Source organism: Bombina bombina, chromosome 3 (genome assembly GCF_027579735.1).
Source record: "Bombina bombina isolate aBomBom1 chromosome 3, aBomBom1.pri, whole genome shotgun sequence".
Lineage (NCBI taxonomy): Eukaryota > Metazoa > Chordata > Amphibia > Anura > Bombinatoridae > Bombina > Bombina bombina.
The window spans coordinates 894612456-894640259 of record NC_069501.1 but is presented as its reverse complement, the minus strand read 5'-3'; the positions used below and the strand labels follow the sequence as shown (position 1 = coordinate 894640259).

The window sequence follows — 27804 nt, the reverse complement described above, 5'->3', positions numbered from 1 at the left end:
GACTTGCATTTTAAAAGTGAAGTGCCATACTGAGTTGTAATGTAGTTTACAGAGCTTAAAATAAAAATAAAAAAACAGCATGTGTCTGCATGATAGCCAGTGTAAATTAATTGTCTTTGTTAAATTAAGAATTAATGTGGCACTATTTCACTCCATAGTAAGGATAAACATTGACCTAATTTTGTTTTCTTTTTTTTTTTTATTATTAAATGCAGTGTTCTCCCCAGGACCTTTTTAGCAGGTGCACCATCCGGCTGATTTTACTAACCACCCAGCTAAAAGTTTCACCAATATTAAGCTTAAAGGACACTGAATCCAATTTTTTTCTTTCATGATTCAGATAGAGCATGAAATTTAAGCAACTTTCTAATTTACTCCTATTATCAATTTTTCTTCGTTCTCTTGCTATTTTTATTTTAAAAGCAGGAATGTAAATCAGCCAGCCCATTTTAGGTTCAGCACCACTGATAGCGCTTGCTTATTGGAGGCTTACATTTTATCCACCAATAAGCAAGCATAACCCAGGTACTCAACCAAAAATGGGCCAGCTGCTATGCATCACATTCCTACTTTTTAAATAAAGATAGCAAGAGAACGAAGAAAAAATGATAATAGGAGTAAATTAGAAAGTTGCTTAAAATTGCATGCTCTATCTGAATCATGAAAGAAAAAATTTGGGTTTAGTGTCCCTTTAAAATAGCTCAAATTAAAAATGTTCCGTTTTTAATGCACATATTATCAGGGAACAGTCTACATCTTAGTCATCTTAAAGTCTTACCTTAAATTAAGCTACAAATATCCTCCTGCACCTTTTCTATATCATGCAGCAGGAACAGTAAAAAAGTTATTTTAAAATGAATATTGTTCCTGGTCACTTTGAAATGGCTGCCAAGCTCCACCCACTAATGACATCACGATCACGCTGAATATGGTGTCTAATCACAAAAAGCTCACTAGTTGGTTCAACAGATTGTCAATGCTATTCAGCAGTGCCTAGATGCAGCCCATATTGTGATGTCATCAGTGGGCAGAGCTTGGCAGCCATTTCAAAGGGGCCAGAAACAATATTAATTTTAAAATAACTTTTGTACTGTTACTGCTGCATGATATAGAAAAAGTGGTGGGAGGCTATTTGTAACTTAATCTAAAAGGTAAGACTTTAAGATGACTAAGGTGTAGACTGTCCCTTTAAATACATTTAAAATATGCACATTTTGATGTAAAAAGGTATTCATAAACTGTGTGAAAACCTTAATAAAACAGAATTTATGCTTACCTGATAAATTACTTTCTCCAACGGTGTGTCCGGTCCACGGCGTCATCCATAACTTGTGGGAATATTCTCTTCCCCAACAGGAAATGGCAAAGAGCACAGCAAAAGCTGTCCACACAGTCCCCCCCAGGCTCCGCCCACCCCAGTCATTCGACCGACGGACAGGAGAAAAAACAGGAGAAACCATAGGGTGCCGTGGTGACTGTAGTTAAAGAAAGAAATTCATCAAACCTGATTAAAAAACCAGGGCGGGCCGTGGACCGGACACACCGTTGGAGAAAGTAATTTATCAGGTAAGCATAAATTCTGTTTTCTCCAACATTGGTGTGTCCGGTCCACGGCGTCATCCATAACTTGTGGGAACCAATACCAAAGCTTTAGGACACGGATGAAGGGAGGGAGCCAATCAGGTTACCTAAACAGAAGGCACCACGGCTTGCAAAACCTTTCTCCCAAAAATAGCCTCCGAAGAAGCAAAAGTATCAAATTTGTAGAATTTGGCAAAAGTGTGCAGGGAAGACCAAGTCGCTGCCTTACATATCTGGTCAACAGAAGCCTCGTTCTTGAAGGCCCATGTGGAAGCCACAGCCCTAGTAGAGTGAGCTGTGATGCGTTCGGGAGGCTGCCGTCCGGCAGTCTCGTAAGCCAATCGGATGATGCTTTTCAGCCAAAAGGAAAGAGAGGTAGCAGTAGCTTTTTGACCTCTCCTCTTGCCAGAATAAACGACAAACAGAGAAGACGTTTGTCTGAAATCCTTTGTTGCTTCTAAATAGAACTTTAAAGCACGAACTACATCTAAATTGTGTAACAAACGTTCCTTCTTTGAAACTGGATTCGGACACAAAGAAGGCACAACTATTTCCTGGTTAATATTCTTGTTGGAAACAACCTTTGGAAGGAAACCAGGTTTAGTACGCAAAACAACCTTATCTGAATGGAACACCAGATAGGGCGGATTACACTGCAAAGCAGATAACTCAGAAACTCTTCTAGCAGAAGAAATAGCAACCAAAAACAGAACTTTCCAAGATAACATCTTGATATCTATGGAATGTAGAGGTTCAAACGGAACCCCTTGAAGAACTGAAAGAACTAAATTCAGACTCCAGGGAGGAGTCAAAGGTCTGTAAACAGGCTTGATCCTGACCAAAGCCTGAACAAAAGCTTGAACATCAGGCACAGCTGCCAGTCGTTTGTGTAACAAGACAGATAAAGCAGAAATCTGTCCCTTTAGAGAACTCGCTGATAATCCCTTATCCAAACCTTCTTGGAGAAAGGAAAGGATCCTAGGAATTTTGATCTTACTCCATGAGAATCCCATATCTTTTCCATATTTTATGGTAAATTTTTCTAGTTACAGGTTTTCTGGCTTGTACCAGTATCTATCATAGAATCCGAAAACCCACGCTTAGATAAAATTAAGCGTTCAATTTCCAAGCCGTCAGCTGGAGGGAAACTAGATTTGGATGTTCGAATGGACCTTGTACTAGAAGATCCTGTCTCAAAGGTAGCTTCCATGGTGGAGCCGATGACATATTCACCAGGTCTGCATACCAAGTCCTGCGTGGCCACGCAGGAGCTATCAAGATCACCGAGGCCCTCTCCTGCTTGATCCTGGCTACCAGCCTGGGAATGAGAGGAAACGGTGGAAACACATAAGCTAGGTTGAAGGCCCAAGGCGCTACTAATGCATCCACTAGAGTCGCCTTGGGATCCCTGGATCTGGACCCGTAGCAAGGAACCTTGAAGTTCTGACGAGACGCCATCAGATCCATGTCTGGAATGCCCCATAATTGGGTCAACTGGGCAAATATCTCCGGGTGGAGTTCCCACTCCCCCGGATGGAAAGTCTGACGACTCCGATAATCCGCCTCCCAGTTTTCCACTCCTGGGATGTGGATAGCAGATAGGTGGCAGGAGTGATCCTCCGCCCATTTTATGATTTTGGTCACTTCTCTCATCGCCAGGGAACTCCTTGTTCCCCCCTGATGGTTGATATAGGCAACAGTCGTCATGTTGTCTGATTGGAATCTTATGAATCTGGCCTTTGCTAGTTGAGGCCAAGCCCTGAGAGTATTGAATATCGCTCTCAGTTCCAGAATGTTTATCGGGAGAAGAGACTCTTCCCGAGACCATAGACCCTGAGCTTTCAGTGAGTCCCAGACCGCGCCCCAGCCCACTAGACTGGCGTCGGTCGTGACGATGACCCACTCTGGTCTGCGGAAGCTCATTCCCTGGGACAGGTGATCCTGGGTTAGCCACCAACGGAGTGAGTCTCTGGTCTTCTGATCTACTTGAATCACTGGAGACAAGTCTGTATAGTCCCCATTCCACTGTTTGAGCATGCACAGTTGTAATGGTCTTAGATGAATTCGCGCAAAAGGAACTATGTCCATTGCTGCAACCATCAACCCTACTACTTCCATGCACTGAGCTATGGAAGGTCGTGGAACAGAGTGAAGAACTTGACAAGCGTTTAGAAGTTTTGACTTTCTGACATCTGTCAGGAAAATCTTCATTTCTAAAGAATCTATTATTGTCCCCAAGAAAGGAACTCTTGTCGACGGGGACAGGGAACTTTTTTCTATGTTCACCTTCCACCCGTGAGATCTGAGAAAGGCCAGAACGATGTCTGTGTGAGCCTTTGCCTTTGAAAGAGACGACGCTTGTATCAGAATGTCGTCCAAGTAAGGTGCCACTGCAATGCCCCTTGGTCTTAGAACCGCTAGAAGGGACCCGAGTACCTTTGTGAAAATCCTTGGAGCAGTGGCTAGCCCGAATGGGAGAGCAACAAACTGGTAATGTTTGTCCAGAAAGGCGAACCTTAGGAACTGATGATGATCTTTGTGGATAGGAATATGTAGATACGCATCCTTTAGATCCACGGTAGTCATAAATTGACCCTCCTGGATTGTAGGTAAAATCGTTCGAATAGTTTCCATTTTGAACGATGGCACTCTGAGAAATTTGTTTAGAATCTTTAAATCCAGAATTGGTCTGAAAGTTCCCTCTTTTTTGGGAACTACAAACAGATTTGAGTAAAACCCCATTCCTTGTTCCAGGGTTGGAACTGGGTGTATCACTCCCATTTTTAACAGGTCTTCTACACAATGTAAGAATGCCTGTCTCTTTATTTGGTTTGAAGATAAGTGAGACATGTGGAACCTTCCCCTTGGGGGTAGTTCCTTGAATTCCAGAAGATAACCCTGAGAAACTATTTCTAGTGCCCAGGGATCCTGAACATCTCTTGCCCAAGCCTGAGCGAAGAGAGAGAGTCTGCCCCCTACTAGATCCGGTCCCGGATCGGGGGCTACTCCTTCATGCTGTTTTGTTAGCAGCAGCAGGCTTCTTGGCCTGCTTACCCTTGTTCCAGCCTTGCATCGGTTTCCAAGCTGGTTTGGTTTGCGAAGCATTACCCTCTTGTCTAGAGAATGCAGAGTTGGAGGCCGGTCCGTTCCTGAAATTGCGAAAGGAGTGAAAATTAGACTTATTCTTGGCTTTGAAAGGCCTATCTTGTGGGAGGGCGTGGCCCTTACCCCCAGTGATGTCTGAGATAATCTCTTTCAATTCTGGCCCAAAAAGGGTTTTACCCTTGAAGGGGATATTAAGCAATTTTGTCTTGGAAGATACATCCGCTGACCAAGACTTTAGCCAGAGCGCTCTGCGCGCCACAATTGCAAACCCTGAATTTTTCGCCGCTAATCTAGCTAACTGCAAAGCGGCATCTAAAATAAAGGAATTAGCTAACTTAAGTGCGTGAACTCTGTCCATAACCTCCTCATACGGAGTCTCTCTACTGAGCGACTTTTCTAGTTCCTCGAACCAGAACCACGCTGCTGTAGTGACAGGAATAATGCACGAAATAGGTTGCAGGAGGTAACCTTGCTGTACAAAAATCTTTTTAAGCAAACCCTCCAATTTTTTATCCATAGGATCTTTGAAAGCACAATTATCCTCGATAGGAATAGTAGTGCGCTTGGCTAGTGTAGAAACTGCCCCCTCGACCTTAGGGACTGTCTGCCATAAGTCCTTTCTGGGGTCGACCATAGGAAATAATTTCTTAAATATAGGAGGGGGGACAAAAGGTATGCCGGGCTTCTCCCACTCCTTATTCACTATGTCCGCCACCCGCTTGGGTATAGGAAAAGCGTCAGGGTGCACCGGAACCTCTAGGAACTTGTCCATCTTGCACAATTTTTCTGGAATGACCAGGTTATCACAATCATCCAGAGTAGATAACACCTCCTTAAGCAGTGCGCGGAGATGCTCTAATTTAAATTTAAATGTCACAACATCAGGTTCTGCCTGTTGAGAAATTCTACCTGAATCTGAAATTTCCCCATCTGACAAAACCTCCCTCATGGCCCCTTCAGATTGGTGTGAGGGTATGACAGAGCAATTATCATCAGCGCCCTCCTGCTCTACAGTGTTTAAAACAGAGCAATCGCGCTTTCTCTGAAATGCAGGCATTTTGGATAAAATATTTGCTATGGAGTTATCCATTACTGCCGTCAATTGTTGCATAGTAACAAGCATTGGCGCGCTAGAAGTACTAGGGGTCTCCTGCGTGGGCAAAACTGGTGTAGACACAGAAGGAGATGATGTAGAACTATGTCTACTCCCTTCATCTGATGAATCATCTTGGGCAACTTTACTATCTGTGGCAGTACTGTCCTTACTTTGTTTGGACGCTATGGCACAATTATCACACAATTTTGAAGGGGGAGACACATTGGCTTCCATACATACAGAACATAGTTTATCTGAAGGCACAGACATGTTAAACAGGCTTAAACTTGTCAATAAAGTACAAAAACCGTTTTAAAACAAAACTGTTACTGTCTCTTTAAATTTTAAACAGGGCACACTTTATTACTGAATATGTGAAAAACTATGAAGGAATTGTTCAAATTTAACCAAATTTTCACCACAGTGTCTTAAAGCATTCAAAGCATTGCACCCCAAATTTCAGACCTTTAACCCTTAAAATGAAGAAACCGGAGCCTGTTACAGTTTTAACCCCTCTACAGTCCCAGCTACAGCCTTTGCTGCGACTTTACCAAACCCAGGGGGGTATACGATACCAAATGAAGCCTTCTAGGAGCCTTTTCAACTACTTTCAGACCCACACACATGCAGCTGCGTGTCCTGCTCTCAAAAGTAACTGCGCAGTAATGGCGCGAAAATGAGGCTCTGCCTACTACAGAGAAGGCCCTTCCTGACTGGGAAGGTGTCTAAACCAGTGACGTAAAAAAAACGTTCCCCAAAGTTTATAAAGTGTGAATATCAACATCAAGCTGTATAAAATGCCCAAATAAAGCAATCGATCTAGCCCATAAAAGTGTCTACCAGTTTTATAGCCCATATTAAGCCCTTTATTCTGTTTGAGACTAAGAAAATGGCTTACCGGTCCCCATGAGGGGAAATGACAGCCTTCCAGCATTACACAGTCTTGTTAGAAATATGGCTAGTCATACCTTAAGCAGAAAAGTCTGCTAACAGTTTCCCCCAACTGAAGTTATCTCATCTCAACAGTCCTATGTGGAAACAGCAAACGATTTTAGTTACTGCTGCTAAAATCATATTCCTCTCACAAACAGAACTCTTCATCTTTTTCTGTTTCAGAGTAAATAGTACATACCAGCACTATTTTAAAATAACAAACTCTTGATAGTAGAATAAAAAACTACAACTAAACACCACATACTCTTCACCATCTCCGTAGAGATGCTGCTTGTTCAGCGGCAAAGAGAATGACTGTGTGGACAGCTTTTGCTGTGCCCTTTGCCATTTCCTGTTGGGGAAGAGAATGTTCCCACAAGTTATGGATGACGCCGTGGCCCGGACACACCAATGTTGGAGAAAAATTATTTAAACATAAATACATTTAAAATATTACACTGCCCCCACCCGGCTACTTCATAATGCCACTCGGCTGGCAACATTTTCTGTGGGGAACATTAAAAGGATCATACTATACCAACCTTTGGTAAATCCATAAAGCTTGGTCGTGCTGTTGAGATAAGTCCAAGAGTTTTAAGAGAACAGTTTACTAGCTGTGACAGAATATCACATGCAGCCTCAGCAGATTCTTTACTACTATCAACCTGAAAAAGGAAAAAAAATGTACATAAATGCTAAAAAATGATTTGAGGGTATGAACCAAATGCATTTACACATGTTGAAAATATAAAATAAAAATGTAATTTAAGAAGGAAAACCGCAGTACTTTAGAGAAAACAGGAGAATAGAGGGGTGCCTCATGTGTATATCAGTATGTCAGATTCAATCAATCAAGAGTATAGCCAAGTGGATACTTACATTTGATTATTGTCAACAGTTTAATAACAGATTATTGGGACAGTCAACCATAGAATTGTTATTGTTTTAAAAGATAGATAATCCCTTTATTACTCATTCCCCAGTTTTGCATAACCAACAGTTATATTAATGTACTTTTTACCTTTGCGATTACCTTGTATCTAGGAACCTTCTTCCAGCCCCCTGATCACATGACTGACTGTTTATCTATTGTCTTAAATTTAGCATTGTTTTGTGCTAAATCTTAAATAATCCCCTGTGCCTGAACACAGTGTTATCTATATAGCCCACGTGTACTTTGTCTCTTTCAGGCCCATTTATCAAAGGGCTTGCGGACCTGATCCGACACTGCGGATCAGGTCCGCAAGACCTCGCTAAATGCGGAGAGCAATACGCTCTCCGCATTTAACATTGCACCAGCAGCTCACAAGAGCTGCTGGTGCAACGCCGCCCCCTGCTGACTCGCGGCCAATCGGCCGCCAGCAGGGAGCTGTCAATCAACCCGATCGTATTCGATCGGGTTGATGTCCGGCGATTCCTGTCCGCCTGTTCAGAGCAGGCGGACAGGGTTATGGAGCAGCGGTCTTTAGACCGCTGCTTCATAAGTTGTGTTTCTGGCGAGTCTGAAGACTCGCCAGAAACACGGCCCTTCAAGCTCCATACGGAGCTTGATAAATGGGCCTGCTAGTGTTGAAAAGAGATTTAAAAAGCCTGTGATAAGAGGCAGCCCTCAAAGGCTTAGAAATTAGCATATGAGCCTATCTATGTTTAGTTTAAACTAAGAATACCAAGAGAAAAAACAGAATTTATGCTTACCTGATAAATTACTTTCTCCAACGGTGTGTCCGGTCCACGGCGTCATCCTTACTTGTGGGATATTCTCTTCCCCAACAGGAAATGGCAAAGAGTCCCAGCAAAGCTGGTCACATGATCCCTCCTAGGCTCCGCCCACCCCAGTCATTCGACCGACGGACAGGAGGAAATATATATAGGAGAAATCATATGATACCGTGGTGACTGTAGTTAGAGAAAATAATTCATCAGACCTGATTAAAAAAACCAGGGCGGGCCGTGGACCGGACACACCGTTGGAGAAAGTAATTTATCAGGTAAGCATAAATTCTGTTTTCTCCAACATTGGTGTGTCCGGTCCACAGCGTCATCCTTACTTGTGGGAACCAATACCAAAGCTTTAGGACACGGATGAAGGGAGGGAGCAAATCAGGTCACCTAAACGGAAGGAACCACAGCTTGCAAAACCTTTCTCCCAAAAATAGCCTCCGAAGAAGCAAAAGTATCAAATTTGTAAAATTTGGCAAAAGTGTGCAGTGAAGACCAAGTCGCTGCCTTACATATCTGGTCAACAGAAGCCTCGTTCTTGAAGGCCCATGTGGAAGCCACAGCCCTAGTGGAGTGAGCTGTGATTCTTTCAGGGGGCTGCCGTCCGGCAGTCTCATAAGCCAATCGGATGATGCTTTTAAGCCAAAAGGAAAGAGAGGTAGAAGTCGCTTTTTGACCTCTCCTTTTACCAGAATAAACAACAAACAAGGAAGATGTTTGTCTGAAATCTTTAGTAGCCTCTAAATAGAACTTTAGAGCACGGACAACGTCCAAATTGTGTAACAAACGTTCCTTCTTTGAAACTGGATTCGGACACAAAGAAGGTACAACTATCTCCTGGTTAATATTTTTGTTAGAAACAACTTTAGGAAGAAAACCAGGCTTAGTATGCAAAACCACCTTATCTGCATGGAACACCAGATAAGGAGGAGAACACTGCAGAGCAGATAACTCTGAAACTCTTCTAGCAGAAGAAATTGCAACCAAAAACAAAACTTTCCAAGATAGTAACTTAATATCTATGGAATGTAAGGGTTCAAACGGAACCCCTTGAAGAACTGAAAGAACTAGATTTAGACTCCAGGGAGGAGTCAAAGGTCTGTAAACAGGCTTGATCCTAACCAGAGCCTGAACAAATGCTTGAACATCTGGCACAGCTGCCAGTCTTTTGTGTAGTAAGACAGATAAAGCAGAGATCTGTCCCTTTAGGGAACTTGCAGATAATCCTTTCTCCAAACCTTCTTGAAGAAAGGAGAGAATCTTAGGAATTTTTATCTTATTCCATGGGAATCCTTTGGATTCACACCAACAGATATATTTTTTCCATATTTTATGGTAAATTTTTCTAGTTACAGGTTTTCTGGCCTGAACCAGAGTATCTATCACCGAATCTGAAAACCCACGCTTTGATAGAATCAAGCGTTCAATCTCCAAGCCGTCAGTTGGAGGGAGACCAGATTTGGGTGTTCGAATGGACCTTGAACAAGAAGGTCCTGTCTCAAAGGTAGCTTCCATGGTGGAGCCGATGACATATTCACCAGGTCTGCATACCAAGTCCTGCATGGCCACGCAGGAACTATCAAGATCACTGAGGCCCTCTCCTGATTGATCCTGGCTACCAGCCTGGGAATGAGAGGAAACGGTGGGAATACGTAAGCTAGGTTGAAAGTCCAAGGTGCTACTAGTGCATCTACTAGAGTCGCCTTGGGATCCCTGGATCTGGACCCGTAGCAAGGAACCTTGAAGTTCTGACGAGACGCCATCAGATCCATGTCTGGAATGCCCCATAATTGAGTTATTTGGGCAAAGATTTCCGGATGGAGTTCCCACTCCCCCGGATGAAATGTCTGACGACTCAGAAAATCCGCTTCCCAATTTTCCACTCCTGGGATGTGGATCGCAGACAAGTGGCAGGAGTGATCCTCCGCCCATTGAATTATTTTGGTCACTTCTTTCATCGCTAGGGAACTCTTTGTTCCCCCTTGATGATTGATATAAGCTACAGTCGTCATGTTGTCTGATTGGAACCTTATGAATTTGGCCTTTGCTAGTTGAGGCCAAGCTCTGAGAGCATTGAATATCGCTCTCAGTTCCAGAATGTTTATCGGGAGAAGAGACTCTTCCCGAGACCATAGACCCTGAGCTTTCAGGGATTCCCAGACCGTACCCCAGCCCACTAGACTGGCGTCGGTCGTGACAATGACCCACTCTGGCCTGCGGAAGCTCATTCCCTGGGACAGATGGTCCAGGGTCAGCCACCAACGGAGTGAATCTCTGGTCTTTTGATCTACTTGAATCATTGGAGACAAGTCTGTATAATCCCCATTCCACTGTTTGAGCATGCACAGTTGTAATGGTCTTAGATGAATTCGTGCAAAAGGAACTATGTCCATTGTTGCAACCATCAATCCTATTACTTCCATGCACTGCGCTATGGAAGGACGAGGAACAGAATGAAGCACTTGACAAGAGCTTAGAAGTTTTGATTTTCTGACCTCTGTCAGAAAAATCCTCATTTCTAAGGAATCTATTGTTGTTCCCAAGAAGGGAACTCTTGTTGACGGGGACAGAGAACTCTTTTTCTTTGTTCACTTTCCATCCGTGAGATGTGAGAAAGGCTAGAACGATGTCCGTATGAGCCTTTGCCTTTGACAGGGACGACGCTTGTATTAGAATGTCGTCCAAGTAAGGTACTACTGCAATGCCCCTTGGTCTTAGAACCGCTAGAAGGGACCCTAGCACCTTTGTGAAAATCCTTGGAGCAGTGGCTAATCCGAATGGAAGAGCCACAAACTGGTAATGTTTGTCCAGAAAAGCGAACCTTAGGAACTGATGATGTTCCTTGTGGATAGGGATATGTAGGTACGCATCCTTTAGATCCACGGTAGTCATAAATTGACTTTCCTGGATGGTGGGTAGAATAGTTCGAATAGTTTCCATTTTGAACGATGGTACCCTGAGAAATTTGTTTAGGATCTTCAAATCCAAAATTGGTCTGAACGTTCCCTCTTTTTTGGGAACTACGAACAGATTGGAATAAAATCCCATTCCTTGTTCCTTTATTGGAACTGGGTGTATCACTCCCATCTTTAACAGGTCTTCTACACAATGTAAGAATGCCTGTCTCTTTATTTGGTTTGAGGATAAGTGAGACTTGTAGAACCTTCCCCTTGGGGGTAGTTCCTTGAATTCCAGGAGATAACCTTGAGAAACTATTTCTAGCGCCCAAGGATCCTGAACATCTCTTGCCCAAGCCTGAGCAAAGAGAGAGAGTCTGCCCCCCACCAGATCCGGTCCCGGATCGGGGGCTACTCCTTCATGCTGTCTTGTTAGCAGTGGCAGGCTTCTTGGCCTGCTTACCTTTGTTCCAGCCTTGCATTGGTTTCCAGGCTGGTTTGGGTTGTGAGGCATTACCCTCTTGCTTAGAGGATGCAGAATTAGAGGCTGGTCCATTTCTGCGAAAGGGACGAAAATTAGGCTTATTTTTAGCCTTAAAAGACCTATCCTGTGGAAGGGCGTGGCCCTTTCCCCCAGTGATGTCTGAAATAATCTCTTTCAAATCAGGTCCAAATAAAGTTTTACCTTTGAAAGGAATGTTAAGTAATTTTGTCTTGGATGACACATCCGCTGACCAAGACTTTAGCCAAAGCGCTCTGCGCGCCACAATAGCAAACCCTGAATTTTTCGCCGCTAATTTTGCTAATTGCAAAGCGGCATCTAAAATAAAAGAGTTAGCCAATTTAAGTGCGTGAACTCTGTCCATAACCTCCTCATATGGAGTTTCTCTACTGAGCGACTTTTCTAGTTCCTTGAACCAGAACCACGCTGCCGTAGTGACAGGAACAATGCATGAAATTGGTTGTAGAAGGTAGCCTTGCTGTACAAAAATCTTTTTAAGCAAACCTTCCAATTTTTTATCCATAGGATCTTTGAAAGCACAACTATCTTCGATAGGAATAGTAGTGCGTTTGTTTAGAGTATAAACTGCCCCCTCGACCTTGGGGACTGTCTGCCATAAGTCCTTTCTGGGGTCGACCATAGGAAATAATTTCTTAAATATAGGGGGAGGAACAAAAGGTATGCCGGGCTTTTCCCACTCTTTATTTACTATGTCCGCCACCCGCTTGGGTATAGGAAAATCGTCGGGGGACACCGGAACCTCTAGGAACCTGTCCATCTTGCATAATTTCTCTGGAATGACCAAATTGTCACAATCATCCAGAGTAGATAACACCTCCTTAAGCAGTGCGCAGAGATGTTCTAATTTAAATTTAAATGTCACAACATCAGGTTCAGCTTGATGAGAATTTTTTCCTGAATCTGAAATTTCTCCCTCAGACAAAACCTCCCTCATGGCCCCTTCAGATTGGTGTGAGGGTATGACAGAACAATTATCATCAGCGTCCTCTTGCTCTTCAGTGTTTAAAACAGAGCAATCGCGCTTTCTCTGATAAGTAGGCATTTTGGATAAAAGATTTGCTATGGAGTTATCCATTACAGCCGTTAATTGTTGCATGGTAATAAGTATTGGCGCACTAGATGTACTAGGGGCCTCCTGCATGGGCAAAACTGGTGTAGACACAGTAGGAGATGATGTAGTATCATGTTTACTCCCCTCATTTGAGGAATCATCTTGGGCAATATCATTATTTGTGGCAGTACTGTCCTTACTTTGTTTGGACGCTATGGCACAATTATCACATAAATTTAAATGGGGAGACACATTGGCTTTCATGCATATAGAACATAGCTTATCTGAAGGTATAGACATGTTAAACAGGCTTAAACTTGTCAACAATGCACAAAAAACGTTTTAAAATAAAACCGTTACTGTCACTTTAAATTTCAAACAGAAAACACTTTATTACTGAATATGTGAAAAAGTATGAAGGAATTGTTCAAAAATTACCAAATTTTCACCACAGTGTCTTAAAGCCTTAAAAGTATTGCACACCAAATTTCAGAGCTTTAACCCTTAAAATAACGGAACCGGAGCCGTTTTTCAATTTAACCCCTATACAGTCCCAGATACAGTCTTTGCTAAGACCCAACCAAGCCCTGAGGGGAATACGATACCAAATGACGCCTTCTAAAAGCTTTTTCAGAGATTCTTAGATCCACACACATGCATCTGCATGCCCTGTTCTCAAAAAACAACTGCGCATTAATGGCGCGAAAATGAGGCTCAGTCTATGACTAGAAAGGCCCCCTGACTGAAAAAGGTGTCCAATACAGTGCCTGCCGTTTTATAAACGTTCCCCAAGATTATAAATGTCAATTGTTAGCCTAAATTTGAATAATATGCACAAATAAAGCAATCGATTTAGCCCATAAAAATGTCTACCAGTTTTTTAGCCCATAATAAGCCCTATATTCTGTTTGTTTTTGAATAAGAAAATGGCTTACCGGTCCCCATGAGGGGAAATGACAGCCTTCCAGCATTACACAGTCTTGTTAGAAATATGGCTAGTCATACCTTAAGCAGAAAAGTCTGCTAACTGTTTCCCCCAACTGAAGTTACTTCATCTCAACAGTCCTATGTGGAAACAGCAACCGATTTTAGTTACTGTCTGCTAAAATCATCTTCCTCTTACAAACAGAAATCTTCATCCTTTTCTGTTTCAGAGTAAATAGTACATACCAGCACTATTTTAAAATAACAAACACTTGATAGAAGAATAAAAACTACATTTAAACACCAAAAAACTCTTAACCATCTCCGTGAAGATGTTGCCTGTGCAACGGCAAAGAGAATGACTGGGGTGGGCGGAGCCTAGGAGGGATCATGTGACCAGCTTTGCTGGGACTCTTTGCCATTTCCTGTTGGGGAAGAGAATATCCCACAAGTAAGGATGACGCCGTGGACCGGACACACCAATGTTGGAGAAAAGCAAATTTGATGATAAAAGTAAATTGGAAAGTCAATTAAAATTAAAAGTCCTATCTGAATAATGAAAGTTTAATTTATACTTGACTGTCCCTTTAAGTTTATTGATTCACGTCCATCAATCTTTCACCATTTTTTATTATTTTGTCATTGCATCACCATTTTTCATGTTATTTCTATTTCATTGATGTATTATTTTTAACACACCTCCACGTGGATTTTTTCTTACCAATATATTTTTCACACAACAACTTACATTCACCTGACACACATCTATAGGCTTGTTTGCGCGACCCAGCCTGCATTTTCTTGTGTAGTCATTCTCTTGGATATTTTTCAATATTTTCACCATCTGAATTTTGGATGATTCATTGCTGCCACCGCAACAAGGTTGTTATTAGACACCTATTGCAAAAATTGGTCACACCACTCAGCATTCCAGATTATACTATTTAGGATTTTAGATTTTGTATCATGGATCCATGACTTATACTCAATGTTAACCATTGTTTTAATATTGATTTTACTGTGCAACATTTAGATAACTGTTTCAAGTTTTATTTTCGAATTGATTAAATATCTTTTAATATCAAGTTACCACATCTAACCTCCACATTTATCTTCTTCCACCTGCCGTTGAGCCTTGTTTTTTACTCTCACCTCGGCCTTAGGCGCTGTACACACTTCAATCCATATATATACCGCAGTACTTACAAGGAAAACTCTGCTTTACTGGTAGCAATTATGACAAGAAAACATTGACAGAACATGAGTTTTTTGAAGAACTAAAAACTGGAATTCATTTTGAAATACCCTCTTTTAGATAAAAACAGTCTCTTTAAGAAGACCATAATTCTCCATAAAAGTTAAGCAGTGCAATGAATCAGTAGAACTGGTTAGACCAAAATGCATTATAGCTGCCTGTGATTATGTACAGTGAGTGCAGAATTATTAGGCAAGTTGTATTTTTGAGGATTAATTTTATTATTGAACAACAACCATGTTCTCAATGAACCCAAAAAACTCATTAATATCAAAGCTGAATAGTTTTGGAAGTAGTTTTTAGTTATATCTATTTTAAGGGGATATCTGTGTGTGCAGGTGACTATTACTGTGCATAATTATTAGGCAACTTAACAAAAAACAAATATATACCCATTTCAATTATTTATTTTTACCAGTGAAACCAATATAACATCTCAACATTCACAAATATACATTTCTGGCATTCAAAAACAAAACAAAAACAAATCAGTGACCAATATAGCCACCTTTCTTTGCAAGGACACTCAAAAGCCTGCCATCCATGGATTCTGTCAGTGTTTTGATCTGTTCACCATCAACATTGCGTGCAGCAGCAACCACAGCCTCCCAGACACTGTTCAGAGAGGTGTACTGTTTTCCCTCCTTGTAAATCTCACATTTGATGATGGACCACAGGTTCTCAATGGGGTTCAGATCAGGTGAACAAGGAGGCCATGTCATTAGATTTTCTTCTTTTATACCCTTTCTTGCCAGCCACGCTGTGGAGTACTTGGACGCGTGTGATGGAGCATTGTCCTGCATGAAAATCATGTTTTTCTTGAAGGATGCAGACTTCTTCCTGTACCACTGCTTGAAGAAGGTGTCTTCCAGAAACTGGCAGTAGGACTGGGAGTTGAGCTTGACTCCATCCTCAACCCGAAAAGGCCCCACAAGCTCATCTTTGATGATACCAGCCCAAACCAGTACTCCACCTCCACCTTGCTGGCGTCTGAGTCGGACTGGAGCTCTGTGCCCTTTACCAATCCAGCCACGGGCCCATCCATCTGGCCCATCAAGACTCACTCTCATTTCATCAGTCCATAAAACCTTAGAAAAATCAGTCTTGAGATATTTCTTGGCCCAGTCTTGATGTTTCAGCTTGTGTGTCTTGTTCAGTGGTGGTCGTCTTTCAGCCTTTCTTACCTTGGCCATGTCTCTGAGTATTGCACACCTTGTGCTTTTGGGCACTCCAGTGATGTTGCAGCTCTGAAATATGGCCAAACTGGTGGCAAGTGGCATCTTGGCAGCTGCACGCTTGACTTTTCTCAGTTCATGGGCAGTTATTTTACGCCTTGGTTTTTCCACACGCTTCTTGCGACCCTGTTGACTATTTTGAATGAAACGCTTGATTCTTCGATGATCACGCTTCAGAAGCTTTGCAATTTTAAGAGTGCTGCATCCCTCTGCAAGATATCTCACTATTTTTGACTTTTCTGAGCCTGTCAAGTCCTTCTTTTGACCCATTTTGCCAAAGGAAAGGAAGTTGCCTAATAATTATGCACACCTGATATAGGGTGTTGATGTCATTAGACCACACCCCTTCTCATTACAGAGATGCACATCACCTAATATGCTTAATTGGTAGTAGGCTTTCAAGCCTATACAGCTTGGAGTAAGACAACATGCATAAAGAGGATGATGTGGTCAAAATACTCATTTGCCTAATAATTCTGCACTCCCTGTATATTGTAAGCTTATAATAGCACAAGGTTTGACAGCCCCATGCTCTATGGCACCTAAAGAAAAGGTCTGGGTTTGTAAGCGGTGTGACAGATCTCTCTTTAAAAGCAGCTGCAGCTTCTGCATAAGGGTAATTTTACCTTCCCATGCTCATATTAAAACTAATATCTAATCAAGCCTTGTGCAATTCAATCAATGTATTGTGGCTGCAGCTACACTGAAATATGTTCCTGCACCTCAAGCTTTAGATAGGCACAACTGGACCAAGGAAGACAGACATTGACTAGTATATGTTTGGTATACTGTTTTAGCCCAGCGAGGTTAGAAAGCAGTTATTCTAATGTACTGTATGCCATTTAAAATAAAAATCGAATTTATTTATTTTTTTTAATTACGATAACCGACCACAACAAATTAAACTGGCTCCCACACATAATATATTAAGCTTATTAGGGTGGGCTGGTTTAATTTTGGAATTTTAATGATTCTATTATTTTATTGGGTACTCTGGAATTAACTTCAAAGTAAATAAAAATAAACTTTGCCAACTTTCATAAATATTAGAGCAGTAGTTTCAAGATTTCAAAGTATATTGTTCTAATCCAAAGTTAAATGAACAGTCTGTCTGGGACAGACTAATAGACAGACACATATGCCTGGAAACTTCCATTAACCCTGAACATTACTACTCTTTCACAAAAGAACTGGCTGCTAATTCTTTGGGCTAGCTACAAGATTTTAAACAAATTTGTCAAGCTATGTAATAATATTCTCTAAAATGCGCTTGTGTGTATAACAGGAACTGACACCCAGGTGCCAGGGAGCCACTGACCCCTTACAATTAGGCCCTAAGACAGCTGACGCCTAAAATTTAGCTTCTCACAGATGGATCCTATCTAGGCATCGCAGCAGTAAAATATAAATCCGGAACTCATTACCAAAGGAGGTAGTGAATGCAAATACCCTAGATACATTTAAAAATAGTCTGGATACATTTCTGTAAATAAACAAAATTAATGGATATGATTGCTAGTATTAAATGGGTCACCTTTTAGTGGGGTTATTTAAGCTTAACTGGAGCTTTTTGTAAGTATTTTAGATTTGTATAGGTTAAACTCGATGGACTTCGGTCTTTTTTCAACCTTATCTACTATGTTACATGGTCATATATGTGGCATGTCATTATTTTAAAACAACAGTAAAAAAAAAACTTTTTTTACTTTCAAAATTTAGTTATGCATAATAAATAAACGTTTCAATATATTTTAATAGTCCCCCCCCCGCTTTAATGTAATTTAGCTCTTAAAATTGAGCAATTTCTAATTCTCAGAACTTGAAAAGCACCCTGCTGACTGGTTAACAATGCAAGATATCTGTCCCTAATTGGCATTATCAGATAAAAATAGTAAAACAATGCATTTTATACTAACGTTATCAAATTGGCTAGCTTTGTGAAAAAAGCTCAGCTTGGCTCCTCCAAATAAGGCAAATGGTGGGTGAAGTTTGGCTATTGAAAAATAATTGCAGTAAAAATTATGTTTTTAAAATGTTAAGACTTGACAATGTTATTCCATAGCAACAAATTGGAAATGTTTTGTAATTACAAGTAGATTAGACCCTTTAAATTAAAGGAAAATACAAGGTTTCAAGCAAAAAAAAAAAAAAAAAAATGAAACACTGGGAAATCAGATGCATATCAGCCCAAACAGGCTACTTAATTTAAACAAAGGCAATTTCTAATGAAAATAGCTATTCCAAATCTATGATTAAAATATAGGAATGGATTCATTTTAAATTACCCTGTTCGCTTGCAGCAGAATTAAGTTTCATAAAATGTTGTGTTATAGAAAATATTTATAACGTTACCAAGGGCAGAAGCTTCAAATGTCTTTTTTTTTATATACTTCGATTTTGAGATGGAATAAAATGTTGATTTTAATTATATTTATGCTCCTGCTTATATGTTTTTGCTATAAGTTGGGGTATATGCAGTAGCCCTAGCAGCTTGCACTTTCAAGTCCAATCACCAGTACTAATTGCAAACACGAACAAGACTAACAGGAGAACCAGTACAGTTCTGTAATGTTAATGAAGAACACCCTTGTATTATTTTGCAAATGTTGATTAAAGGGCCATGATACCCAAATGTTGAAACAGTTGAAAGTGATGCAGCATAGCTGTAAAAAGCTGACTAGAAAATATCACCTGAACATCTCTATGTAAAAAAGAAAGATATTTTACCTCAAAAGTTCCTTAGTAGCCACATCCCATTGTAAAGGACTTCTAAGCAGCAAATGAGTATGTCTGTCCCGGGACAGCTAAGGGAGTGAGCTTTGTGCACACTCATCTTATTTCCCTATTCAGTTTAAGGAAGTTTAATATGAAATCTCATGAGAGTTAAGTGAAATCTCATGAGATCACAGTAAAAAAAAGAGGTCATGACCTCAGCACTGCTAATGCTGATTGGCGTCTGTTCATTTTCTTTTTATCTTCAACTGGGCAGCAGCTGAATTATAACTTTACACAAAACTTACTCTGGTGAGCTGAGTAAATTGTGAGGTAAAATATCTTCCTTTTTTACATAGAGATGCTCAGGTGATATTTTCCTGTCAGCTTTTTACAGTTATACTGCATCAGTTAAAAGTGATTTAGCATATGAGTATTATGCCCCTTTAAATGAAGTTTAAAAGACAGAATTACCTTAAAACTGACATACTGCAAGTGATTTGAGTGTCTCTTAATAATCTGCTTGATCAGATCTGGGTGTGTAGCCTTCAGGTAAGATGTATCTGGCTGATTCAGTTCAAATTCAAAGCATCTCCACAAATCAGGCATATGAAACACATGATTCCAGTTTCTGCAAACTTGTGACGCATGTGCACGATCCAAGAGAGGTAAATACTGAAAAATCTGTAGTATTATGTCAGGAAGCAGATTTCCCCAATCATGAATATTGGTAATATTTGAAGATTCACTTTCTACAATCTTATGCTTCTTTGAAAAATCAACCTGCTCTTCTCCAGAAATACTAATGTTGGCTTCACTGGCTTTTCTTCCCCTTTTCATACTTCAGGAAATAAAAAAATAAAAATAAATTAGTATGGCATTCATTAATTTACAATGCTAAAAATTACACCAGATCACAAAACAAGGATTCATTTACAATGCTAAACATTACACCTGATCACAAAACAAGGATTTAAAAGAAAACATAATAATTATACAAACATTTTAAAGAAAGTTTTTTTTACACATTTTAAACATTTGATATATTGATGGCTGAATTTGTAATAAAAAAAAAAATCAAGTTCATATCAAGAAAGAGAAGGAGAAAAAGAAAAAAAAAAAGTGTCCAAGTGCAACAAGAAAAATGAATGTGTGGCTCTTAAAAGCAGGAAGTTCAAAGGTCCGAGGACCTGAGTGCTCATGGTTATTATGTCTGATGGCCTTGTAGTGACTTTAACAGTTTGTATTATTGCCTATTGAAGCTTGTGTATCTTGTTTATTTTTTCAATAAAGCTCTTTAAAAAAAAAAAAAAAAAGCAGGAAGTTCAATATTTTGGTTCTGCCATTATTATTACAATTATATGAGATGCTTAAAGGGACATGATTCAAATAGAGAATACAATTTGAAACAACTTTCCAATTTACTTCAAGCTCATGAGCAGCAGAGAACCTAGGTTCTAGCTGTTGATTGGTGGCTGCATACATCTCTCGATTGTGATTGGCTCACCCATGAGTTAAGTTAGAAACCATTAGTGCATTGCTGCTCCTTCAACACATACCAAGAGAATGAAACAAATTAGATAATAGAAGTAAATTAGAAAGATGTTTAAAATTGTATTCTCTATCTGAATCATGAAAAGAAATTGGGTTTCATGTCCCTTTAAATCTTAAGGTTTTTATAGAGTGGGGAAAAAAAGTGTGTGTGTGTGTGTGTGTGTACAGTGTGCTTGTGTTTATGTATGTTTAGGTATATGGTATAGTTTATGGCGTAGTGCGTTTATTTTGTTTAGTGTGCAACTATAAAGGCTACTATAGATATTCAGTGCCTTGCAGGCTACAGCACTATACCAGACTATTATCTGGGATTATAACTCCTATACTGCCAAATGTTGCTACTAAACATGCTCAAAATATATCACCTTAAAGGGATATGAAACCCAAAATGTTTCTTTCACGAATCAGATAGAGCATTCAATTTTAAACAACTTTCTAATTTACTTCTATTATAACATTTTCTTCACTCTCTTGCCCATTTCTGGAGCACTATATGGCAACAGTTTTGCAAGAATGTTATTCATTTTCAAGCTCACTAGATGGCAGCACTATTTCCTGCCATATACTGATCCAGATGCCTATTTAGGTATCTCTTTACCACAGAATATCATGGGAAAGAAACTACCCTAGTAGCCAGCAATGTATTGTGCAGCCAGACCCACATAAAAACTGCAGACAGAAGGAAAAGTGTTGCATCTGAGGCCAAAACTAATCTTTACTCTTACAAGTCAGTCCTGTGTTGATGTGTGTGTGCCTCAGGGTTTTGTGTTCGTCTGCACATGTAGTTAGTACTGTATAGCACTGCTCCACATCAGGCTGTTGTCTTTAAAGAGTGCAGTGCTCTGGTTGCATGTTATGCATTTTCCTTAACATAGTGAAGCCAGAATGAAGCACTGTTTGAAGAGAACAAGCAACTACGGAGCAGCGCTGCAAAGCGGCAGCACAATGATCGATTACTGGCTCCCAGGGATTTTTTCAACCCCACCCCCTAGCCTTTCATGTTGTGCAAAGCTGTGACTCCTGAATGTAAAGACATTCTTGTGAGTGATGCACCTTTTTCATTACTACATTTTTACCTTTTATTGATGTAGTTTTATTTATTATTAGACGAAGACATTTTAAATACATTTTTTTTCTTTGCACCTAATTTTCAATAGATTTTTTTAACTGCAATATATTATAAAACTATAAAATGTGCTTTATTCTCCAGTTAATCGACACATTGCAACTGGGATGGGTAGTGTAACTGCCTAATTTAAAATTTCACTAAAAAGTATTCAGCTGATTAGTAAACAGTTACTAACCTGCTCTCACCAAAGGTAATCCTGAAAATCTGGCCTGTTAGGGAGGCCTGAGGACAGGTTTGAAAATCCCTAAGAAAGAGAAAGCAGTTTTAACCCCTTAAGGACCGGGCATTTGAGACTAAATCTTCCCCTAAAGATCAGAGCATTTTGCCATCACTACATTTAAACAGAGTCCAAAGTAGATGGGAACACTGCACCACTGTTAGTGCTCGGTGTTGCTGAATCTTGTATCTAAATAAAGAGGCAATAGTCAGGAAGTATTATGTGCTGCAGTACAGCTGTTTGTGGTGATACTTTGTTTTTTGTTTTTTTATTTAAAACATTTTTTATTGAGGGATTGCATGTTACAGTGGTTTGAAACACCAAAAATAAGAAGAAAAAGAAATATGTATCATACAACAACAAAGAAAACACTCTGGTGATGCTTGGTGGGTTTTCCTCATTTTGGTCCCTTTTAGGCATATTGTGGACCACTCTTGGATCCTAATTTATAATATATAGGAACCATATAGGGATTAAAAAGCATAAACAAGAACATACACAAGGCTGTAGGACAAGATGTAAGGTACAGATTGGAGCTCAAATATTCTCAGCATATTTGATACACAGGGTTGTACTGCAACACAAGATGATTGACAAGCTTTAATATACGTGATAATGCTCTTTCCATATTATTCTCTCCCCTTAGTTTTAATCAAGTCACCCATGGGCTTTTAAATCGATAAATTATGATAAGCAGGGATTATGTCAGGGCGCATATACACAAACGTACAAACACATGCCTCTCTGAGGGAGTTGTACTAGAATTGATCAGTTATGGGAGACAGCTGTGTTGGCCATAATTGGGGGAATCTAAAATCTATAGGGCCTAACTATATTTGAGAGTTATTTGGTACGCATAGTAATTTGGTGGATATGGCTTTAGTGCCGCGATCGCCTCTCAATGTGAGATAGTTCCATGTCTCTAGAGAGAAGCAATTACAATTAGTGACATAAGGGCCCAGCTGAGGGACGCAACAATTTTTTATAAAACAGTATTGAGTAGGGGAGTAGGATGCTAGCATGCTATTCAATCAGGCAAACAAAGGCTTATACTCTACCAAGGGTTCTAAGTGCGCTTTGTTGAGTAGATGTGTTAACTGTTTCCGCTGCGCCATATTGCCCCTAAGCAAGTTGAAAACGCGCACTCATATGAGCAGTATATGACCGGCCCATATATAGAGTAACTACTTTGGCATTTTTGCGTTCGGGTGCAATTAATACATTTGTCCGTCAATAGTTAGAGTTATTATGCACAACTTTTTTTTTTTTTTCCCCTTTCCCCCTCACAACATTATAATAAATAACCAATTAACTTTTAAACATGAAAAATAGGGCATAACCATAAACATTGGAGAATAGCAGTCCTCTAGAGAGCCCCTAGAAAAGGTAAACACAGAACTAAATGTTGGCTAGCGAGTTCACCCTGCAAGCACAGTCCGGTGTATGCAGTATGAGAAGGGTGTTTGCAGACTACCCCTCTCCTGTGTCTGGAAAATGCCTTTCAATGTGGAAGCAAGAGGGGCAGCAGTTCCCACAGGTTGGGGAGGCAGGGTCACTGTCAATAGTATATAATTTATCAATTTCCGATGCTTGTGAGCGGCATGCTAGTGCGATCTGCTCTGTATCTGATCCTAGGATGAATAGCCCATAAGTAGTGAATTGAGGTGTAGATGAACGGTGTTTCTGGCTGGGTTTTAATTGTGTGTCTCGATGGTTCCCAATGTCACCACACACCCCCGTTGAGGAAATTGTGCAGTGTCTGTGCTGCGATGTTAGTGACAGCATAAGAGCTATTATCCGCTTTAAAGTAAATCGTGGCAGGCTTACCGGCATAGGAAGGGACGGAGGCAATTTTGGCTAGTGACCTGTAAGTGTATGCTGCCCCTGCGGTCTCTTTTAGACCCTCTGGCACCACCAGCGATCCGTTTTCCATCCAAGCAGCTTCCTTGCTGTAAGGGTTATATTTGTCTTCTTGTACAGCTTGATGCAGGTCCCGCGCCTTCAGTTGTGTCAACAGATCTGCTGCAGTCGGGGGCTTCTCCTCCATTGTTGTTTCTTTTCGGTCACCTTCATTGTTTAAAGGTGTTGCAGAGGTCTGTGCTGAATCCTCTGTAGCTATTTGTTCCGTCATCGGCACTTTGCGTTCCATGTAATCTAGTGGAAAAGAACGTTGGTATAATCGTAGAAGAAGATTGTCTAATCTGTCAAAGCGCTGATCTAACTCCTGCTGTAAGCTAGTCTCCCATGCAGTCGCCATTTTGGGGTGTTCTGGAGGGCAGCGATTTGGAGATGGAGGTCTGTACAGTTATTAGTTGTAGGTTCCTTGCAATGTCCAGAGTTGCTTAAAGGATCAGTAAGGCAACAGCCTGTTGCCGGCACTGGTAACCCGGTGAGTCCGGGGGGGGTCGCTACCTATATGTAGGCCTCCGCCCTAGGTCTGAAACTTCCGAACTGTGGCTCTAGTATCATGCAAACAGCTGTTAAAGATTGCAAAATAGCCACCGCTTGCTCAGTGATTTAGCTGTTATGGGCTCTAAAATCGGAGGATTAAAGAGAATTCAATTAGAGCCTGCAGTAGATGCGTCCTGTCAGGTACGCAGATCGGACACGCCCCCCGGTGATACTTTGTTTTTATGTGTTACATATTCTTTTGAAGTAAGAGTATTGAGATGTAATGTAAATAAGTCGCCACTAGGTGGTGCTAATTGCACCTGTCAGGAAATGTTTGGCGCGAACAAGAGAAGGTTTAAAAGGAATTTAATAACCATATGTAACAGATGGCATGATTAAGGGGTTAACCACGAAACGTTGCTATTTTATTATGGGTCTTTAATAAAGATAACATTTTTTACCTTACTGTGCTGGTGAACTTTGAATTTTTGGATTACATTTAAACAGAAAGAGCCTTTCTTTTTTATATTTACCTATCAAAACTATATATTTTTTTTAGTAGACAACCCAAAATATTGATCTAGGCCTATTTTGGTATATTTCATGCCACCATTTCACCGCAATGCGATTAAATAATAATAAAAAAAAAAATTTTTTGCAAACATTAGGTTTCTCACTGAAATTATTTACAAACAGTTTTTGCAATCACGGCACAAATGGTTGTAAAAGTTTCTCTGGGATCCCCTATGTTCAGAAATAGCAGACATATGGTTTTGCCATTGCTTTTTGGTAATTAGAAGGCTACCGATTGCAGCTGCGCACCACACTTATGATTCCCAGCAGTGAAGGGGTTAATTAGGTAGATTGTAAGGTTAATTTTAGCTTTAGTGTAGAGAGCAGTCTCCCACCTGACACTTCTTACCCCCTGATCCCTCTCAAACAGCTCTCTTCCCTCCCCCACCCCCTAGTGTTAGTTATACGCTTGGGTTTACCATCACTTTAACAAATAATACTTATTTGAATTAAAGGGACCGTCAATACCAGAATGTTTGTTGTTTAAAAAGATAGATAGCCCTTTATTTACCTTTCCCCAGTTTTGCATAACCAACACAGTTATATTAACCCTATCCTGACAGGGTTAAATTGTCTACATCAGGGGGGCGGAGCTAGCCGCAGACCAGAGCAGACGTATGCTGAAGGAGCTCTGTGGCTAAAATTATGTAAAACTACCGTTTCAGGCACAATAAGGGACCCATGGAATACTTATAATGTGAATATACAACCTAGGGACATCCAAGAGATATCTTTCTGAAGGAGAAGAGCTTGCAGATATGGAGGTCCTCTATAATAAAGTGGATGCAGCACTACGGGACTTCAAGAGAGAGCTTACCCTTTTAAAAGTGGGTCACAATGTCCCTCAACAACTGTCTTTACTAGAAAGAGAGAGCACAGATGGTTTCTTTGCTGAAGGAGAACCGAGTATAAAGGAGCAAACGGAACTCGTCAATACTCCTGAAGCGGAACGTGAGATGATTGTTGCGAGTGCGACAGGAGATTTTACATCTACTTTATGGATGCCTACTTTTACTATGGTCAGGACTCTGGGGGTTTCCTTGCGACCTTCAGATCTATATGGAAGCACTGAGATTGTCTGGGCGCAACAGATTTGTTTGATTGAGACCCTTAGTTACTCTGACTCGGATAACTTTCATCTAGATGGCCCACAGGAACTATCAAACCTTCGGAGTGGTTATGGTCACTTACTTTTTGAGATTTGTTCCTCCCCGCGAGGTTGCTGTATATCTGGGACTGAGTTGCGTGGCACAATAGGGAGTGAGTTCTGGCTTCCTCCATGGAAACTCTGGCCTCCGGATTACGAATTGCAATATTTTGGCCTGATCAGTTTTTTTCAAGAAATAACTGTGACTGTATTTAAACCCCAGAGATGTGGAGTGGGCTAAGATCTGTATATTTCAGTAACCTCATGGGATTAATAATTAACCCAATAATTACCCTTCAATCTGTTGTTTTTTTATATCAGTTTTAGTATTTGTTAAATGTTTGTTTCATTAACTTTGCTTAGCTCGCTAGTAGTATTTCCAACACAATTTACTCTCTAGCGTATTCTATATGCTATGTCCAAGCAACTAGTTTATGCTAATTTTCATATAATTGCTGAAACAGATTGATCCTGCCAGGGACAAATGTTAATGTATCATTTTTTGATGGTTGTAGGCCTTATATAGCGGGTAATAGGTCGAAGATATGTGAATTATAGCTCTATTCATTTTATGTGTGGAGATGGTAGCCATATGATATATGATATTATTTCTGCCTTCCTTCACCCCTCCTTGACATAGTTATAACTATATTATTGTCACGCTGTCTGGTTATATTTATGTTTGACTTTGATGATGACGTGCCGTCTGCGGCCGGGATGGCGCACTTATCTTTTTCTTAATATTGTAACCAGTTTAGCAATATGTAGTTTTTCATTACAGATATATTATAGCTAGGATGGAGCTTGAGTCGGGGACGGGGAGAGGTAGGAGATCCAGAGAGCTTTAAATGGCAATACTAAAGTTGGCGTAAATGGGTTATATTGTTTGCTTATGGCAGTTCAAATTAGCTTTAGATCATCTATACTCCAACATTCTATATAAAAAAATGTCATACTAGCATAGCCATTGTTATTGCCCTAGAAACCAACACGGTCTTATTTTATCATGAGTCTTGGAGTTCTCTAGCACTTCCCTACACTGCAGCATAGCTCCTATATGGAGGAGTTAATATTATATTCACTATACCTATCTTACCCTATATGTAGGTGTGTTTATTATTGATTATATAGAATGCATATTCATAAGCTGCTCTTATGTGCATCTCCAGAGGTAACACTAAAGAGCTATTTTAAATATATATATCTCTGGGGATTAGAGAAGATTCTAGTATGTCGACCCCTGTTTAGTTATAAAATTTCTATCCTCATGAAACTTTGACACCCTTATATTCTGCTCTGCCCTCCCTAAATATTTTGTTTATTAGATAAACAAAAGAACTTAGATTCCAAGAAACCCATCCCTTTCGCTATTTATATGTTTCATTTACAAGTCATATTCATATTACCCCTTCCCTTGTTGCTAATGATTATAAATACTTTACATGTTCTGTCATGTTTTATTAGTTTCAATAGCACCCAAAAGGTCCATAGGGGACCTTATATTCATGTAAACCTCCTTTTAATTGCTATAATAGATACGTTAGTGGTCCGAAAGAGACCCCGTTTTTGGTTGGGAGGCAAGAAACTGAGGATTATCATTAGATAATATTCCTATATTCATTTTAGTTGTATCAAGTAGATGCCGCTTGGATAGTTGGTGACATTGCTGTATTAATCATATTTTATCCTGTTCACATATTTTTACCTTTTCGCTCAAATGTCTCTTCTATGCTAAGGAACGTATTATATGTATATTTTATAT

The 27804-nt window shown here is 40.2% G+C and overlaps 1 protein-coding gene across 1 annotated transcript in view; it reads right to left on the bottom strand.

The window, feature by feature from the left end:
- FBXL3 (F-box and leucine rich repeat protein 3) overlaps positions 1–27804 on the bottom strand; it is a 106583-nt gene that overhangs the window by 73701 nt on the left and 5078 nt on the right. The window contains exons 2-3 of the mRNA XM_053707908.1: positions 19506–19872; positions 7258–7380 (exon numbers count right to left, since the gene is read on the bottom strand). Coding sequence (XP_053563883.1) covers positions 7258–7380; positions 19506–19871 — 489 coding nt within the window. The 5' untranslated portion in view covers position 19872. The remainder of the gene's footprint in view (positions 1–7257; positions 7381–19505; positions 19873–27804) is intronic.